At 52.2% G+C, this 17,629-nt stretch overlaps 1 protein-coding gene across 1 annotated transcript in view; it reads left to right on the top strand.

Annotated features, from left to right (window-relative positions):
- The window catches only part of Anxa11 (annexin A11), a 44,633-nt gene that overhangs the window by 11,812 nt on the left and 15,192 nt on the right, over window positions 1–17,629 (top strand). Inside the window, exons 2-3 of the mRNA XM_027931176.2 lie at window positions 15,485–15,547; window positions 17,030–17,142. Of these exons, the coding sequence (XP_027786977.2) occupies window positions 15,493–15,547; window positions 17,030–17,142 (168 nt within the window). The 5' untranslated portion in view covers window positions 15,485–15,492. The remainder of the gene's footprint in view (window positions 1–15,484; window positions 15,548–17,029; window positions 17,143–17,629) is intronic.

Genomic DNA, 17,629 nt, shown 5'->3' with positions numbered 1-17,629 from the left:
TCTCCACCCATTGGACTGCCACTAGGTTTCACAGTATTTAATTATAAAATGTTTTATAATGTAGCAATAAATATAATAATCAATATGGAAGTTTATTTCAGTGTTTATCAACATACTGGTATTTTAACTGATAATTTTCCCGCCTCTGTTTTCACTCCATCCTTTCATTTTTGATCATTTTTTTTTTTTTTCCAGTGCTGGGTGATTGAATGCAGGGCCTCACGCGTGCTAGCAAGCCCTGTGCCACTGAGCTGCATCACGGCCCTTTTTTAAAGGTTTATTTTCAGGCAGGGTCTCAGTTAGTTGCCCAGGTTGGCCTCTATCTTTGCAATCCTCCTGCCTCAGTCACCTGAGTAGCTGGAATTACGGGCATGTACCACCATACCTGGCCATTTTCTAATTCTTTTTTTGATCTGTATGATTTTTTGTTTGTATTTCTGGTGTTTTTCTGAATTTTCCCTGACTTGGTCTTTAATCTTTCGGTTGCCTATTTTATTTCAGTCCTCTGTCTTCAGTTTCTGAAGGCACTTTACTGCTGGCTAATTGTTCCACGTTTGAGCGTCTTTTTGTTTTGTAGAGGCGGTGTTTCCTCAGGCCTCTGAGGATATTGATTGTAGTTTTCCTCTCCTGCCTGTCACCGTTTCTGTTCCCTGGTCCTTTTCCTGTGTGTTCACCTAGTCCTTTCTTGCTGGAGACCTTCCCCGGATGTTCTGGCATCCTTGGTATGTTAATACGGAGAGGGAGGGGGGAGGCTGGTGAGAGGCTCAGGGTCCATAGTTGGGGTGGCAGGAGGAGGCGGGATTTTACGACACCTCCCTGTCCTCTGGTTTCTCCTGAAGGCTGTCATTCCTGGTACTGCAGAACTCATCTGCTCAGCCCTGAACTTCTGTCCCAACATTGCCTCAGACAGCGGGCCAGGCCAGAGCTCCCTGGCTGCAGAGCCCCTCTGCAGAAGGATCCAAAAGAAGCATCCTGGAGCAGGGGGCTTCCGTCCCCTGGACACCCTTTGCTGTGCCGTGCCCTGCCTTTGGGATGCTGAGCTCTTGACATGGGAGGCAGGAGGCTCTGGGGCAGCCCCCCTAGGATCTTGCTGTATCACCTTGGCCTGCCAGTCCCCCTCCCTGGCCGCCAGTTTCCCCGCTGAATCAGGAGGAGGTGGGTGGGTGGGACTGGACTTGCCCACCTCTCTTGGGCATGATTGGCCCATCGGGCATGACTGCCCGGCCTGTGCCCGGTGGAGCTCTCACCCTCGCCCTCCTTCAGAGCATTTACATTGCTGCCCGGGTGTGTCTTGCTTAGCCACACGGAAACTATCCTAGGGCCATCTCTCCATGGTGACTCATGGTGACCAGGGTGACCATGGCAACCATGGCGACCGGTTTGACCTATAATACAAGTGAGCACACCTTTGTTGAGCCTTTCCCCAGATGCATGGGAGAGCGAGCACCTGGTCCCTCTTCATTGGGGAGTGCTGTTTTGTGGTCTGGTGGTTTGATGCTTCCTCATCACGGAAGGCCGCTGAGCGAGGCAGGCTGGTTTATGGCCGTCTCTCACACAGGGCAGAGGCCGCTTCAAGAACCCCATGGAAGGCTCTGGGGGACAGAGAGGAGGAATGGTCACTGAATAGATGAGTTTTCTTTTCCTACGGTAACCGATTATTATAAACTTGTGGCTTACAGCCATGTGACTTTTTATGAAAAATTATACACAACCTCAAATTGACGCTCTAAACCATTTTTAGGTGTGAGGTTCAGTGGCATTAAATACATTCACAGGGTCATACGGCTGTCACAGTCATCCGCCTCCAGGACTTTTTCTTCTTCCCAAACTGACTATGCTCACTCCTCTCTCTGGCCTCTGGCCTCAAGATGCACCTTCCTGTCTATGACTTCCACCACTCTAGATGCCTCGCATAAAGGGAACCCTGTGATAATTCGCCTCTGTGACTGCTTATTTCACTTGGCATGATGTGCTTAAGGTTCATCTGGGTGCTAGCAGGTGTCAGAACTTCCTCTCTTTCGAGGGCTGAGTAGTATTCCACATCGTGGGTCTCTGGAACATTTTGTTCCATCCAGGGACATTCACGTTGCTACCACCTTGGTTACTGTGAATAATGCTGCTATGACTGTGGGCACTCAGGTATCCATTTGAGGCTCCCGTTGCCTTTGGGAATGACAGTGGGATTACAGGGCATCTGTAGTGGTGCAGTCAGCTGCTTGAGGAGCCCCCAGGGTTTCCCACGCCAGCTGACCATTTAACCCTGTGACTTTCTCATCTTACAGTTCTTCCCATAGTCTGGTGACAATGCTGCCGTCGGTCAGGGCTGAGGCTCCAGGGCTCTGTGTCCTCTCCTTCTCTGCCTCAGTGGTGTCTGCATTCCTTTGCCGGGGCCCCTTCCTCCCCAGGGGCGCCGCCTTGGCCAGGGCCCCTTCCTCCTCAGGGGTGCCCCCTTGGTCAGGGCCCCTTCCTCCTCAGGGGCGCCCCCTTGGCCAGGGCCTCTTCCTCCCAGGAGCCTCCTCATGCCTGTTTGATGCACCCCACCTGAAGGACTCCTGGAACTGGCTGGTTCACCGGGGTAGTCTAGGATCCTTCCCGCACATGGCTGGTGGCCTTCATCCCATCTGGTTGGTCCCTTTTGCCAGTAGTAGGGTCACATGTTCTTGGGTTCTGGGGACCAGGGTGTGGACCATCTGTGTTTTTTCCAAATGTGGAACCCGATGGTGGCTTCATCTCAGGCTTTGGGAAGCCCTCCCCTCTACCCTTCCTGACCAACGTGGTCCTGAGGCCCTGTGACCTTAGCAGTTGGTTCGGTATGGCCCTCACTGCATGGATTGGTCAACTGGAGGGCAGACACTTGGGATCTCTGATCCTTTTTTTCCTCTCCAAATGTCACAGCCTGTCCTCTTTGGCCACTTGGGAGAGAATGGCACTTGGCAAGCTGGTCACAGGGAAGATAGCTATTCCAGTACTTTACAAAGTTCATTCTTATTACTACATTTAATCATCATAGTAATCCAAGGTAAGTGGACTAAGTCATTTCTAGGCAGAAAGCATGGAGTTTCAGAGAGGTTAAGTTGCCCAGGGAGGGTCATACAGCTAGGGGCACAGTTAGAACCTAGACCTTGGTTCCCAAGCTAATGCTTTTTAAGGAATGAGTTAAGATTATTAACATATAGTGCCTACCAAATGCTAATCAGCTATCATGGGGAGTAGCTTTATATATGAAATTAATTAGTACCTGAATCCCCACAGCCAGAGTAAGATGGATGTGTTTTCCCCTATTTTGCAGGTGAGGAGAAAGGCTCAGAGAGGTCCAGCAGTGTGCCCAAGATCACACAGCCAGTGAGGGATTGAGCTAGAATTGGAGTCACTGTGTTTGGACTCCAGACCCTGTATGTCACTGTCACGGCCCAGTAGCAGTGTTAGATGATAACAGAGTTGTGTGGGCTGTGGGGAAATTTCATTTAGCAGAATAGAGAAGTCTCTCATGACAGTCCTGTGACTTTTGCGGCTCTTGATGGGGGATCATGGGCTGTGTGAAGTGGGGGAACTGGCTGAGGGTGTGGGAGGAGTAAGTGGGGGTTGTAGAAAGACTGGCAAGCATCTGTGGTCGGGTGTCAGGAGCCATTTTGGTGACGCTCAGGCTGCGTGGCCTGGAATGAGACTCTGCCACCCTGTCCCCACCCAGGTGAGGGCAGGGTCTAGAGGAGGGGTTCCCCTCGGTCCCTTCTCTCTGAGTCTCTGGAAGGGGTGCTTTGTGCAGGCTGAGTGGCTGCTGCAGGGTTAGGAGTGTGGAGCATCCCTGTGGTCAGGCGACCTGGAGAAGCCAGGGTGGGCTTGGCAGCGTGGAGAGCTGTGGTAGCCACCGGGTCCGACATGTGGGGACCTGTGCACATCACCGTCAGCCGTCACCCCTGCTTGGTGGTCCCGTTTATAGAGCTTCTCCAGCTGTTTGGGCTCTGCTTGTGCAGAGGTGATGACACAGAAACAGACCTCTCTGCCCTGGACGGGCGGCACAATCTCCCTTTGTGGGTGGGTGGGTGTGTCCTTAGGTCATCTTACCAGCATGCCCTGCTGTAGCAAAACACCATGGGCCAGGTGGTTTGGACAACAGAAATCTGCTGCTCCCGGTTGGAGAGCTGGAAGTCTGAAGGTCAAGGTGCCAGCGGATTTGGTGTCTGGTGAGGGTCTGTTTTCAGGTTCACAGACACACCGTCTCCCTCTCCTCCTGTGTGGTCTCTCTGGGCTTTCTATTATAGGTGATTAATCCTGTTCCCGAGAGATCCACAGGACTTCCTCAGATCCTCCTCCATCAAGGAAAGGTTAGATGAAATAATGAGAATGAATTTGACCTTACTATTTCCATTCTTCAGATCTGGGAAACTGAGGCCCAGAAAAGTTAACCTGCCCAAGATCAGAGAGCTAGCAGGGAGCGGAGCTGGGGTTTGAACCTGTGCAGTCTGATTTCAGAGGCCGTGTTCTTCCTACCATCCTTCACTGCCTTCGAGGAAGTCCAGGGTCACCCTGTGACAGCTGGACATAGAAACCAGCTTGCTTGTGCTGATTCCTGTTCTCATGCTGTTCAGTCACACCCGTATTTCCAAAGCTCAATCCGTGAGACACTGTCCTGGGGTCTTGAGAGGGAGATGGCATGGTGGTGAGTGCTGGGCTTTGGTGCTGGCCTGCCTGGGTGTGAATTCTGCCACAGCCACTTGCTCCTGGGGCCTCCGTCTCCTCTGTGCAAGGAGGAAGCTGGTGGGAGCTCCTGTCTGGGGTTGTCGTGACGTTAAATTCCACATAAAGCTCTTGCTGCCATGCCTGGCTCGTGGTTAGTGTAGGTAACCGGTGGCTGTGACTATGGCCTGCTCTGTTTGGGAAGTTGGAGGGTGGAGACAGGCAGGCTTCTTTGTCACGGGACTTCTCAGAGCTTTTACTCTGTGCTCCTGGGAGTTGGCGGTTTCCTGGAGGGGGAGGTCTTAGTGGCAGCCCGTAACTGTGTGTTAGGCAGCATTTCCTGAAGTGTTTGGACAGTGAATCTGTCTCCTGAAGCTGCGATCTGGCTGACTTCACAGTTCGCAGGATGCTGTGTTGGTGAGAACACAGTTGGGGCAGCGCTGAGCTGCAGGTCACGCTGTCTGCTTCTGCCCTTGGGATCCCTGGCTGGGGATGGTGGCCCGGGTTGGACCTGAGAAAGACGGTGGACGCTCAGAAGTGAGCAGGTTTACAGTGAAAACAGACAGACTCGATGCCTGGAGGGAAGATCAGGATCAGGTGGCTCTAGGTCCCTGTAGCTGTGTGGCTGCCATCAGTCAGCGGTGATCCTACAGAGCCCTACAGAGCACCGGGACGCAGAATTGGAGTCAGTTTATCGTTTTTGCCAAGAGCCTTGGATTAATTGTTGTGCTGTTCCTTGCCCTGCCTGTGCGGGCCACATGCCTCTTATTTGATGCTCACATGGTCTTAGGAGCAAGTGAGGGAAAAGGTTATAAAGGAGAGTCTAGGTGGTGGGGTATTGGTGGCTGGGCCAGGCTCACTCAGCCACCAATCAGCAGAGCACATGCCGGGCCCCAGACCTCATTCAGCCTTCCACCCATGCTGCACTTATGGGGTACACGTTAAGCCAGATGCAGGATGATGGGGGTGAACGAGACTGCTGCTGTGTGTCTACCGGTGCCAACCTATGGTTGGCAGCATTGCCACCAGGTAAGAGCTCTCTGGTCCAGGGACTGGGAAAGCCTGGGGAGGCTGTTTTTTTGGGTTCCTTATATTGACAGGTGTCCTCAAGCATTCCAAGCTCCACTTCTAGGATGAGTTGGTGCCTGAGCATTGCTGGCACAGAAGCCTGGTTATTACCTGAGAGTTCCGCTGATGCGTGCATGTGTGTGTCTACTTCAAGTTCATGGCATTTAGAGAGGTGAAAAATTACAGGTGAAGTAATATACAGTGTCTGGGCTTTTCTTCTAAATAATACAGGGGAGCAGGCAGGGTCCAGATGAGTCAGGATTGGCCTCGGGATGGTGCTTCACGGAAGCCCAGTGGTGAGCGTCTACTTCACTGTTCTGCTGTATGCATATTCTCCACAAGACAAAGCTGTAAAGGATGCCAGTCATTGTTCATCTCTGTTTTCCCTACTCCAGTTCACTCCTGGGAGTGCTCTTGCTCAGAGGGTGAGGTGCAGTTACTTGAGTGTGTGGCAGGTGTGGGCGGAGTCTGGCCCCCTCCTGCCTGGAGCCAGGGCCATGGGTGTAGGTGTTGATGGTGTGGGGTGGGGTGAGCTGAGGCCCTGGGGCTTCTGGACCCCCAGCAGGAGGAATGGCCTTGCAGAGCCCTTTCTAAACACATCCATGCTGTCTCTTGCCTGTGGAGGAGGGGTCTTCAGACTGCTCATGGCAGGAGCAGCTGCAACCACTGAACAGGCCGGCCAGCTTGGGATGCGGCAGGAAGGAGCAGCACTGCAGGGAGGAGGCAGGTTCTGCCGCCAGCAGGCCACGTTGTGCCACAGACTGCCTGCAGAGCGCCTGTGATTTTAGCAAGCTGCACCCAGGGAGGTGGGATCCACATAGTCTCCAAGATCGCCTCCAGGGTGGAAATCATTTTGTGAGGCTTCAGGGTAGAAGCTCTTCAGAAGTCCTAAGATCCAAGAAGAAGGAAGAGCCACAAGAGGCGACCCCCCCTCACCACCCCTAGGACAAGTGAGAGGGACTTGGCTCCCGGTCACTGGGTGAGGTCCTTGCTGCTGGGATTCTTGGGCTGGGCTCAATAGACATTTCTCCTAGCCTTGGGTTTCTGTCTTGCTTCTTAGGCTCCAGCCCCACCTGCCCAGGCTCTGGGTTGCTGCCTCCACTCCCCTGCCCACCCACTGGGGGCCAGTAAGCACCGACTACTCCCAGGTGGCACATGGAGGCCAGGAACTTCTCAGACGGCTCAAGGCCAAATCTCCATCTCCTCAAACCCCACCAGAAGGCCACCAGGTGGAAATGTGGCCTGAAGAGAAATTAAAGCAGACTGTTTCCCTCTGGGCTCGCACCGCTCTCTTCTCCATGACCAGGTTCTGGGCTTTTAGTACGTGACCTTTTCTCCATCCCCAGCCACCTGTTCTACAGTTCAGCTCAGCTCTGACCCAAACTGGAGTTCGGCAGACCCTGTTGTAGGGACAGACGAGGCAAGGCACTGAAGACAGCAGGAAACAGTTTTATTTGGCTGCAGCCAGGTTCAAAGGGTACAGCGTTTGCTGTAATCAATCAATCCCCTGAACCCCGAGTTCAGAGAGTTTCAGAGTTTTATACCCAGCGTGTAAGGGGAGGGGCTCAGAAGTTCACAGTCTGCAGAAGTTCACATAAAAGCAGTTTTTTCTTTCACTGTTCTGGGCAAGTTAACTCTTCAAGGATAACACCTGAGAAGGGGAGAGCTTCTTCTCCCCTTTCTTTCCTTCCCCTGCCAGTTGTTACCATGGAGCCCAGTTGTAACTTATCTTAAAAATGTAGACATCTCTGTGAAGCCCAGCTCAAGGCCAGGGGCCTTGTTTGTACATTTCTTCAAAGTACTATACTGGATATGTTTGTGAAAAACTAGGAAGGGGGTGTCCAGCACCTGGAGTGCTGGTATCTTCTCGGCCAGTGGCCAAGTAAACAGGGTGACACGAAAATAGGAAGTTTATCTACATTGGACTCTTTCACAGAGACTCTTGCTGACAGTCCTAAAATCAGCCATGGTGAAGAGGGCTTTTCTGTGGAGAAAGGAGGTGCCCACTTCAACCCCACAGGTTCAGTGCCACAAGCTGCTGGAAATGTGTGTCTGGTTGTATGTGACAGTATCACATGGACCAGAGCCTTACTTTGTTCTGGAGTGAAGAGAGTTTGCAGATGTGCAAACACATCTTTCCTGTTTCCAGATCATACGTACATAGGAACACACGTGGATTATTTATGCTTGTACATTTTTATATAAATATACATGTGTGTATGTCTTTTGACCCAGTGGAGCTTTAGCACAGAGCCACATCCCCAGCCCCCCCCCCCCCCCGGCTTTTTAAGTATGTTTTTAGTTGTAGATGGACACAATATCTTTATTCATCTATTTCTATGTGGTGCTGAGGATCGAATCCAGTGCCTCACACGTGCGAGGCAGGCGCTCCACCACTGAGCCACAGCCACAGCCCCCCAGCCCTTTTTATTTTTTATTTTGAGACAAGGTCTTAGGGCCTTGCTCAGTTGCTGAGGCTGGCCTTAAACTTGCAATCCTCCTGCCTCGGCCTCCAGAGTTGCTGGGATTACAGGTGTGCGCCACTGCTCCTGGTGTGTATGTGTGTCTTGGACTGTGCATTTGTGTGTGTGTGATTGGGAGAGGAGATAGACGTGCTCTGCATTCTGAACTTCCATACAGTATGCATGTATTCCTTTTATTTATTATTTTTAACTTTTTAAAAAAACAATGTGTTTTTTAGGGCAGTTTCAGATTTCACAGCAGAAGTGAGCAGAAACTGCACAGTTCTCACGTGCTATCTGCCCCCATGCATGCACAGCTTTCCCACTCTCACCCCGCAGTGGCACATTGATTATAGTCCAGGATTAACAGGAGCACGCCACTACAACAGCCCTCAGGCACATTAGGGTTTGCTGTGGTGGTGTGTGCTCGGGGGTCCTGACTGGTGTATAACGGCGTATTCGCCATGCAGGGTCACTCAAGACCTCTGCGCTACTCCCTCCACTGACGCCTGCCAGCCTCTCATCATTTTATACCTTGGTCTTGCCTTTTCCGGAATCTCTTATATTTTGAATCATAGGATACGTAGCTTTTCCAGAATGGCTTCTTTCACTTAATAATATGCATTTGGTGTGCCTTTGTCCACGTGTTTTATGGTTCGATAGCTCATTTCTTTTTAATGTAGAGCACCACTGCACTGCCTAGTGGCACCAGTATGGGCTTATCCATTCACCTACTGAGGGACATCTTGGTTCCTTCTGAGTCTACCAGTTTTGACTAAAATACCATAAACTTTGCTAAGTTGGGTCTGAAATTATCCTCGAAGGCCCCTTTGTCCCCAGCCTGTGGCACTGCTTTAAGAGATGAGGCCTGCTTTGAGGAAGTTAGGTCATCAGAGATGTTCCTGTGAAGGAGGCATTGGAACCTGGACCCTCCTCTCTCACTTTCTGCCTCCCAGTCACCATGGGTGAGCAGCTTGGCTCCATCCTGTGCTCCCCACCATCATGTCCTGCCTCACATGGACCGGAAAGCAATGGGCCAACCAACCATGGACTGGATCCTCTGACATCATGAGCCAAAACAAACCTTTCCTTCTTATAAGTTGTTTATCTCAGGTATTTTGTCACAGTGTGGAAAGCTAACAAAAGCGTCTGTGTGCAGGTTTTTGTGTGTGGCTAAGTCTTCAGCTCATTTGGATAAATATCAAGAGCATCATGGTAGCTGAATTGTTTGTAAAATTATGCTTGGTTTTGTCTCTTCCAAAATCTCTTCCAAAGTGGATGTACCATATTGTATTCCTCCCAGCAATGAACAAGCGTTCCTGTTAACTCCACATCCTCTCCAACACGTGGTGCTGTCAGTGTTTTGGACCGTGGCCATGTAACAGGCCTGTGGTGGTATTGCATTGTTTTAATTGGCAATTCCTTAATGGCATGTTGTCTTTTCATATCCTTCTTTGTCATGTGTAGATCTTTCATTGGTGACGTGTCTGTCCAGGTCTTTTGCCCACTTTTTAAAAAATTATGTGGTTGCTTTTCTTGTTGAGTTTTAATAGTTCTTTGTATATTTTGGCTAACAATCTGTCAGAGATGTCTTTTGCAAATATTTTCTGTTGTTCTATGGCTTCTTTTTCTTTTCTTTTTTGAGACAGGGTCTCTCTGTTTGTCCAGGCTGGCCTCATACCCCTGCGTTCCAGAGATCCCCCTGCCTAAGCCTCCTGAGTAGCTGGGATTAGGGGGTGTGTGCTGTTCCTTTTCTTTTACAGAACAGAGCATCGAGGATTATCAGAACATTATGGTTTGAACTATCCATATTTCAGTTTTGTGTAAAAGCAGGTTAAAGATTTAATATTTAAAAAACAAATGGATAAATGAATATTCCCACAGGCCCAGGAAGGTCAGTGGAGGGTCATCCCAGGAAGGCATCTGTTCCCGTCTGTCCGGGCTTCTCAGCATTAACCCAGTGCAGGCTCTGTCCTGTGTGAGCCTTTGCTGCTCCTCCAGGCAGGCCATCTCTATACTCATGCCAGGCAAGGTACTGCCACCACATGATGTGCACAGGCCAGCCCTGCTGCTGGCTGGAGGCCTGGCCTCCATCTCCCCATTGGGTGGGGGACGGCCAGGAGTGGGAAGCAAACTCCCTCTGGGTGGTTCAGCCTCCCGCCCAACCAACATGAATTTCTGGCTTCCTGTGAGTGAGGACTGGCGAGTGTCTGTGTGGGGCCCTTGAAATTTACTGTTGTACTTGAGCACCTATTCACAGCTGCAGGGAACAGGTCCTTTGCTAGTCCCTGCGAAGCCCCCAGCTCTTTCCTTCGACATTCACGAGTGCCCTGGAGTTTGGTTCTGCTGGGATGCGTCTTCTCAGTCTGCTGCTGGAAGGGAAAGCAGATGGTACAGGCCAGAAAGGCCAGGTACCTTGAAGGAAGGAGCATTTTCCAGCATGTGGTCCACAGAACCAATTCATCAGAATCCTGGGGCCTTCGGTTGGTGTGTGCATGTTTACCTTTCATATTCTTGGGCCCACCTCAGGTTCAAGGGCCCCGGATGCCTGGCGCTGAGGCATCAGTGTTTCCTGAGTTCTCTTGGTGATGCTTACACATGGGGAAGCAGTGTCACTCTAAGTGTGGCCCATGGCCCAGCAGCATCACATGGAAGTATGTCACACATGCAGCTTCTTGGGCCCTGCCCCAGACTTGCCGATGCTGGATTATGGCAGTGGGACCCAGCAGTCGGGGGGTAACAGGCCCCACCGGTGACTGTTTTATTGAGGCAAACTCTTACCTACAGTGGCCACAGCTTAATAAAATCAGTGCACAGTTACAGGAAGGAAGGGAGTGTTTGTGCTGCAAGGTCCTCCAGAGAGTCTGAACCAGAGGCTGGAGATTCCCCAGAGGCAGGTTCTAAGAATTGGAGCAGTTCTGCCAGGCATGTTGGCCCACACCTGTAATCTCAGCAACTCAGGAGGTTGAGGCGGGAGAAGTACAAGTTCAAGGCCAGCCTCAGCAATTTAGCTAGACTCTCTCAAAATAAATAAAGAGGACTGGGCCTGTTGCTCAGTAGTAATTTTCAGGACCAAAAACAAAAAGAACTGAAGCTGGAGGTCAGCCTCAAGAGGCCAGCTGCCTAGTATGTGGGAGAACCTCTCCAGTGAGGCTCCATGTCTGGGTGCTGTGATCATATGTGGGCATATAGAAGGGGGGACATGCCCTAGCTGGCAGACTCACTCAGTAATGTGAAGCATGTCCCCAGGTTCATGCACCTTCCTCCCCTTCCTTTCTTCCCTACCCCTCCTCCTCTTCTTCCTCCTCCTCCTCTTTCTTTTCCTTACATTGGGGAATTGAACTCCAGGGCTCACTCATGCTAGGCAAGCACACTACCACTGAGCCACACCCCAGTCCTCAGGCACCTTTTTTCTTTGCTCAAGGACAGGAGAGAGGCCTAGGTCCAGGAGGCAGGGTGATCCTTATGAATGTGGAAGAGCAGGCAGGTCTGCTGCTTGGAGCTCACAGTGCTGTTTTCCGTGGCTGTCTTCTGTAACAGAGACTGGGGCCAGATGGGTAGGAGGAGGAGAAGGTGAGGTCCAAGGTGAGGCCTAAAGGCCACCCCAGGCCATCCGGCCACTTTATGTTTCCCCTGCTTCTCCTGCAGCTGTCAGAGAGATAAGCTGCTACAGCCCTCATCTGAACATGGTGGGGATGTGGGCTGGGTTGTGACACTTTTAGGGGGGCACTGGGTCCCCGTGTCTGAAACCATGGTGGGGAGTTGTCAGCATGATGGGTCAGGTAGTGGCTGGCCTCTGTTCCTGGGAAGAAGAGCACAGGTGCCACTCCCATCAGATCTGCAGCTGGAAGTGAAGGGAGCAAGAGCTGAGGTGTGATGTGGGTCAGGATGCAGGGTTTCTCAGTGGGCTGGAGCCACGGCAGGATCTACAAGGGAAATTTAACAGGAATCCACGTACGGGCTCCACCACCCAGAAAAACCCACGCGCGGCCATCCAGAGAGGTGGGCAGTGTAAGGGTAAAAGAAATTGAAGTTAAAGCGTAAAAGTTAAAGGGTAAAAGACCGGGTGTTGTAAAGTTTCTAAGCTGCAAGGTCTGAGTTAAATTTCTGTAGCTGTTAAGACAATGCTTGGAACTGCCCAGTAATAAGGGCTCTGTGTGGTCGCACATAGGCATTTCAGGGCCTGGACCAATCAGTTTAAATGTAACCCCCTCCTTAGGAATGACCTATCACTCCAGCCTGACCTGTTCCCGCCAATGAATGAACCAATCATGTTTAGGAGTTGTTATTCAATTTTCCAGCGCCTCATGATGATTTGTTCTGATGTATACAAAGCCCTCCGCCCTCCCCAAAAAGTGTACTTAAGCAGTGCTCAGCCCCTGCTCGGGGCTCTGGGCTGCTTTCCCTTCTTGAGTGGGCACGGAGCCCCAGCATGCTGGTTCAATAAATCCCCCTTCTGCCAATTGCATGAGTGGTCACTTGGTGGTCTCTTTCTCCGACATTTCGCGGGATCCTTACAGGCAGCTCTGTCCACGGGGAGGCAGCGGGATGTCCTGCCCTGCCTCTGCAGACTGCACCGGGAAAAGCTCAGAGACAGATAAGTGAGTGAGCAGCAGGCTTGAAACTATTCTGGGTAAAAAATACTGGGAATAAGGAGATCCTTCTTTCAGGAGAGGGGAAGGTGGGAGATGTGTCCTGGGGAGAGGAGAGGACCCCGATGAGGGACTGCAGGGCTAAGGCTCTGCAGGTGCCTTAGGCCCACCCTGTGGGCCTGCAAGGCAGAGCCCTTCCTAGAGGGCAGGTTTGACTTTGCCAGGAGGCTCCACAGCTGACCTCCCAGAAGTTGAATGCCGTCCCCTTTGTGTGGCTGACAGGCCTGGCGTCCTGATGCCAGGTCTGAGTGTCCGTATGTGAATTATTTTAATCTTGGAAGAACAGCCATGAATCTGTGTGGCAGGAAGGAGTGGCCTGATGTGTGTCAGAAGTGCCTGCCTGCATTAAGCCCTTTGTAAAGCTGTGTTTTGGTAGGTAGTACATGTGTGGCAGAAACGCAGAGGGCGCGTGTGGGAACAGCAAGCCTCACTTCCAGTCCCCGCTTTCCCTTCCAGAGGCAACCAGGGTTCCCAGAGTCTTGTTCATCACTCCAGAGGTGGTCTGGGCTCGTGTACTTACGGGCACCACTTAGTTTGTGTGTTTCTGGTTTCTTTATTACCAGTTTGTATACATGTAGCCCTGTACCTTGGTGAATAGTGGGGACATGAAATGATCCCCATAGAGAGAGCTGGCTAATTCTGAAGGGTGTGTTGTAGGACTCTGTTGTGTTTTATGTTTGACCAGATGTTGGGTGGTGAGGGGTTTTCTGTTGTTACAGGTAATACCACAGTAAATCCATGGCCCTACATCATTTCCTACAGGGCCAAGTGCTTCTGGGAGATAAATGTCTAGTGGAGTTGCTGGGTTAAAGCAGATGCCATTTTTAATTTTGGTATCTCTGCATTTTTAACTGGTGCTTCTCTTAGCACCTTTTGAAGGCAAACACGTTTCATCCACATCATTTCAGTTTTTCTAATGGTTATTGGTCTCTTCTTTTTTGTTTTAAGATGGGGGTCTCCTGTGTTTTCCATGCTGGCCTTGAACTCAAACCACAGCCTCCTGAGTAGCTGGCTTTTTTTAACTGTATAACTTTCCCCATACGTTAATCATTTGTTATGTCTTTAGGTTGTTTCTGATAATGCAGAAGCACTATTTTGTGACTTTGGGATTTGGGGTTGCTGCTTACGTTTAAATCTCTAGCCTAGTGAACATTTATTTGGTGTAAGGAAGAGGAGTAGAAGAATACAGTGGTGCTTTGGTGCCCTGAAGTCCTGTCCAGTGCTGTCTCTGGAAGGGCAGATGCCAAGTGACCATTGCAACTCATCCTGCTGCAGGCAGCTCCTTACAGTCAGAAGGTTCCTGGGTCACCTGTCCCCACCCAGGCTCCCTCCTCCCCGGGAGGCCTGAGGGTCCCAGCAGAATCTGGGTTGAAGGAGCAGCTTGAGGGCAGGACAAGTGGGGCTTCCTGCTGATAGGTCACCAGGCTGCTGGGTGATGACTCATACCATGCCCCAGGCAGTGCATGGGCCAGAAGTTCAGAGAGATGGTAAACTGCATGGGGAAGGGTCATCTGGGCCAGATGGTAAACTGCAAGGGGAAGGGTGGTCTGTCGAAGGTTCAGGTAGCAGTTCCAGCTCTCTCCAAGACCTCTAAGGCATCATCTGACTTCCCATTGCTTTGCCTCTGGTCACTTCTGGACCCACTGAGCAAATCAAGTGACCACACCCAATGGCTGAGAACCCGGATCGCCTTCTGGGGACCTGTGGCACCTTGAGAGCCCTTCAGCTTCCTTAAAAACAACATGTCTGGTTCTTCAGGGTGGATGAAGGGGAACTGAGTCTTTTGAGTGACTGGTGTGGCGGCTGATCTGTGTCCCTCCTAGGCAATGGGCATTGCCAAGGGTCTGTGTATGAAGGGACTATGGGAACAGGTGTCCTGCAGCTGTCGTGGGTTCCAGACTCTCTCCTCCCCTTACTGTCTGATCTGCAAGTAAGTCACTTACTCGAAGTGACCTGCAGTGGCCTCTTCATCATGAACAGAAGGGCGTTGTCCTCTGCCCTGATTTTGGGCCCCACAACAGGTAAAATCCCTGTGTAGGGCCCTTCTGTTTCTAGGAAGGACTGTTCTGTACTGGCCAGGTCCCTTGCCTGATGAACTAGTGGTTGGAAACTGGAAGGTGTATAAGTCAGACCCAAGATGGTAGTGGCAGTGGACAGCTGGGGGTTTGTAGGCTGGCCACAGGGAGACAGGGTCCTCTGACTTCCCCTGTTGCTGGAGGGATGGCGATAAAGGCACAGGAAGAGGAAGACACGTGAACTTGGAGCCCTGAAAAGGAGGTAGTGTCTTCTCTGTCACTTGAGGTCAGAGGCCAGAGGGCAGGTCCAGACACACGCTGCACCCTTGTCCCCTGAAGCTGGAGGGAAATGTGGGTGAGAGGGCTGTCCAGGATTTGAGAAGATTCCAGGTGGTGAGTCTTCCTGTGGCCTAGGCTCGGGGCCTGGCCCACAGTCCGAGCTTGAGGCCCAGCTCTGAGGCCCCACAGGGAGCGAGTAAGCTGGGTTGTGCCACCAGCCTGATGCAACTCCTGCAGCTGTGGCCATGGCTGTTGTCCTCTCGTAGCTGACCAGCAAGCCTGCTTGGTGAGGACGCCCAGGACACACCTGAGTGTGCTTTCTCTTCTCTTTCAGATCTACCCATGAGCTACCCAGGCTATCCCCCACCTCCTGGTGGCTACCCCCCAGTTGCACCAGGTAAGAGGGGTGGGGCGGGGTGGGCCTGGAGTGGGGAAGGAGGAATGGGAGTTTCCTCACTCCCTGTCCTCCCCTGAGCACAACCTGCAGGAGGCGAGGACAACAGAGGGGACCTCCCCAGGGCAGGCAGGGCCTGGAGAGGACCCATGCTGAGGCTTGGGGAAGCCTGGGTTTGAAACTGGTTCTGGAAGACCCTGGGCCAGACCAGGACTGTCTCCAACCTTATTAGCTGATAAAGACAAATGCCTTAATTTTTCTGAGACTCCATTTTCTCCTTTGCAAAGTGACTTCAAAGATCTCTCCTTCTCTGGGCTACTAATGACATACTCACGATATACCCAGGTGCTCATAAGCCTGGCAGGCAAAGGCTCTGGCTGGGTGCCCTCCAGAGCATCCACCCTGGCTGGGGGAGCATGGTTTTGCCCTCCCCCAGGGAGGAAGTAGAGGCTGTCTCCTGGAGGCAGATGGTGGGGATCACGTGTCATTCCCTGCAGCTGCCTGAAGCCATGTGTTATAGGGTGAGGCTGTCCCACCCAGTGGGTGATCTGAACCCTGCCCCAGAAGCAAAGCTTACGCTTAGGGCTCTTCTGTCCTGGCCCTGGGCCCTCATTTTCCTGAAGTGAAATTTGGTCCCACACTAGAAAAGGAGATGTGGGAGCTTCTGGAATGAAGGGGAGGCAAGGGCCATTTCAGGGACATTCCCTCAGAGGGAGTCCGAGCTGTACTGCCCCTTGCCCCAGGGGACACAGCCCGCATCACACACTTTTGGAGTTGAGGTCTAAGCATCAGTGGAACCTGTAGGCCATTTGTGCCCTTCCTCCCTCCTCCCTCCCATTCAACAGGTGAAGACCAAGCCCAAGGGGGAGGAGACTCAGTCACTTGTCACTTTCACCTCAGGGTTGAGCCGGGCCACTTCTGCTGAAGCAGCTGCTCACCCCCAGCTTAACCACACTGGCCCCGATCTCCTCCGCAGAAATCCTGACATCCCCACCTCTATCAGCATGGCTGCTCAGCCCGAGCAGCAGGAGGGCGAGTAGGCGGGTGTCTTAGGGCAGGATGGTCCCTGGGTATCCCACAGCCCTGGAACTGAAGAGCCGGACGCGAGGCCGCTGTGGGCAGGAGTGCACCTGCCAGGCAGCAGCCTCCACCGGGTCCAGTGGCCACATGTAGCCACTGCCCAGGCATTAGCTTATTCCCCATTGCAGCAGCTGGACACACACACTGGGCATTGTGCCCATTTTTCGGCAGAGGAGATGGGCCCAGAGTGGTTGAGAACCTTGCCCTAAGACACACCGCTGGCTTTACTGTCCCCTTGTGGATACCGGTTAGTGTCTGTTAGTGTCCCACGATGCAACCCTATCTCCTCCATCTTGTCGTCCTTCTTGTCTCTGCCATTTATAGACTTAGAGCAAAAAGCCAAACCCGCAGGACCCCTCACCCCCGAGCCTGCGCATCACTGTAGACTTTTGGTGTTGTTTTCAGGTGGTGGTGCCTGGGGCGGAGCTGGCTACCCCCCACCCAGCATGCCCCCCATCGGGCTGGATAACGTGGCCAACTATGCCGGGCAGTTCAACCCGGACTACCTCTCAGGAATGGTGAGTCCAGCACCTGAGGCCGCTCCTGGGGCTGTAGCTGCGTGGCCAGAGGGGTCAGGGCACTGGCCCCTTGTGGCTTCAGAGGTGGTCCTGAGCTGGAGTGTGTTGAGCTGTATGTTAGAACACGCGGGTTTTCTTCAGCGTTCTGCCACCTCCTCACCGCCTCTCTGGGCCTCAGTGTCCCCCTCTGTCAGATGAGTAGAAGGGCAGCATAATTGGACTGATGGTCTCTCAGGGTCCTTTCAGCCCTGGGGGTTGGGTAAGGGCTGTGCCTTCATGGAAGTTCGTGGAGCACCTTCTTACGAGCTCAGCACAGGGCCCAGAGGGAAGGGTGTGTGTGTGCACACGTTTGTGCATGTGTGTGTACATGAGAGTGTTGTGTACAGGTGTCTGCGTGTGCATGCGTGTGTGTACACGTGGAGCTCTGTCTGGTTGGTCCTGGGTGGGTGTATGGCAGGAGAGTGGGCAGACACTTACTTTTATTTGT

Source organism: Marmota flaviventris, chromosome 4, assembly GCF_047511675.1.
Source record: "Marmota flaviventris isolate mMarFla1 chromosome 4, mMarFla1.hap1, whole genome shotgun sequence".
Taxonomy (NCBI): Eukaryota; Metazoa; Chordata; class Mammalia; order Rodentia; family Sciuridae; genus Marmota; species Marmota flaviventris.
The sequence above is the reverse complement of the archived record's forward strand: the minus strand, read 5'-3'. Positions and strand labels throughout refer to the sequence as shown.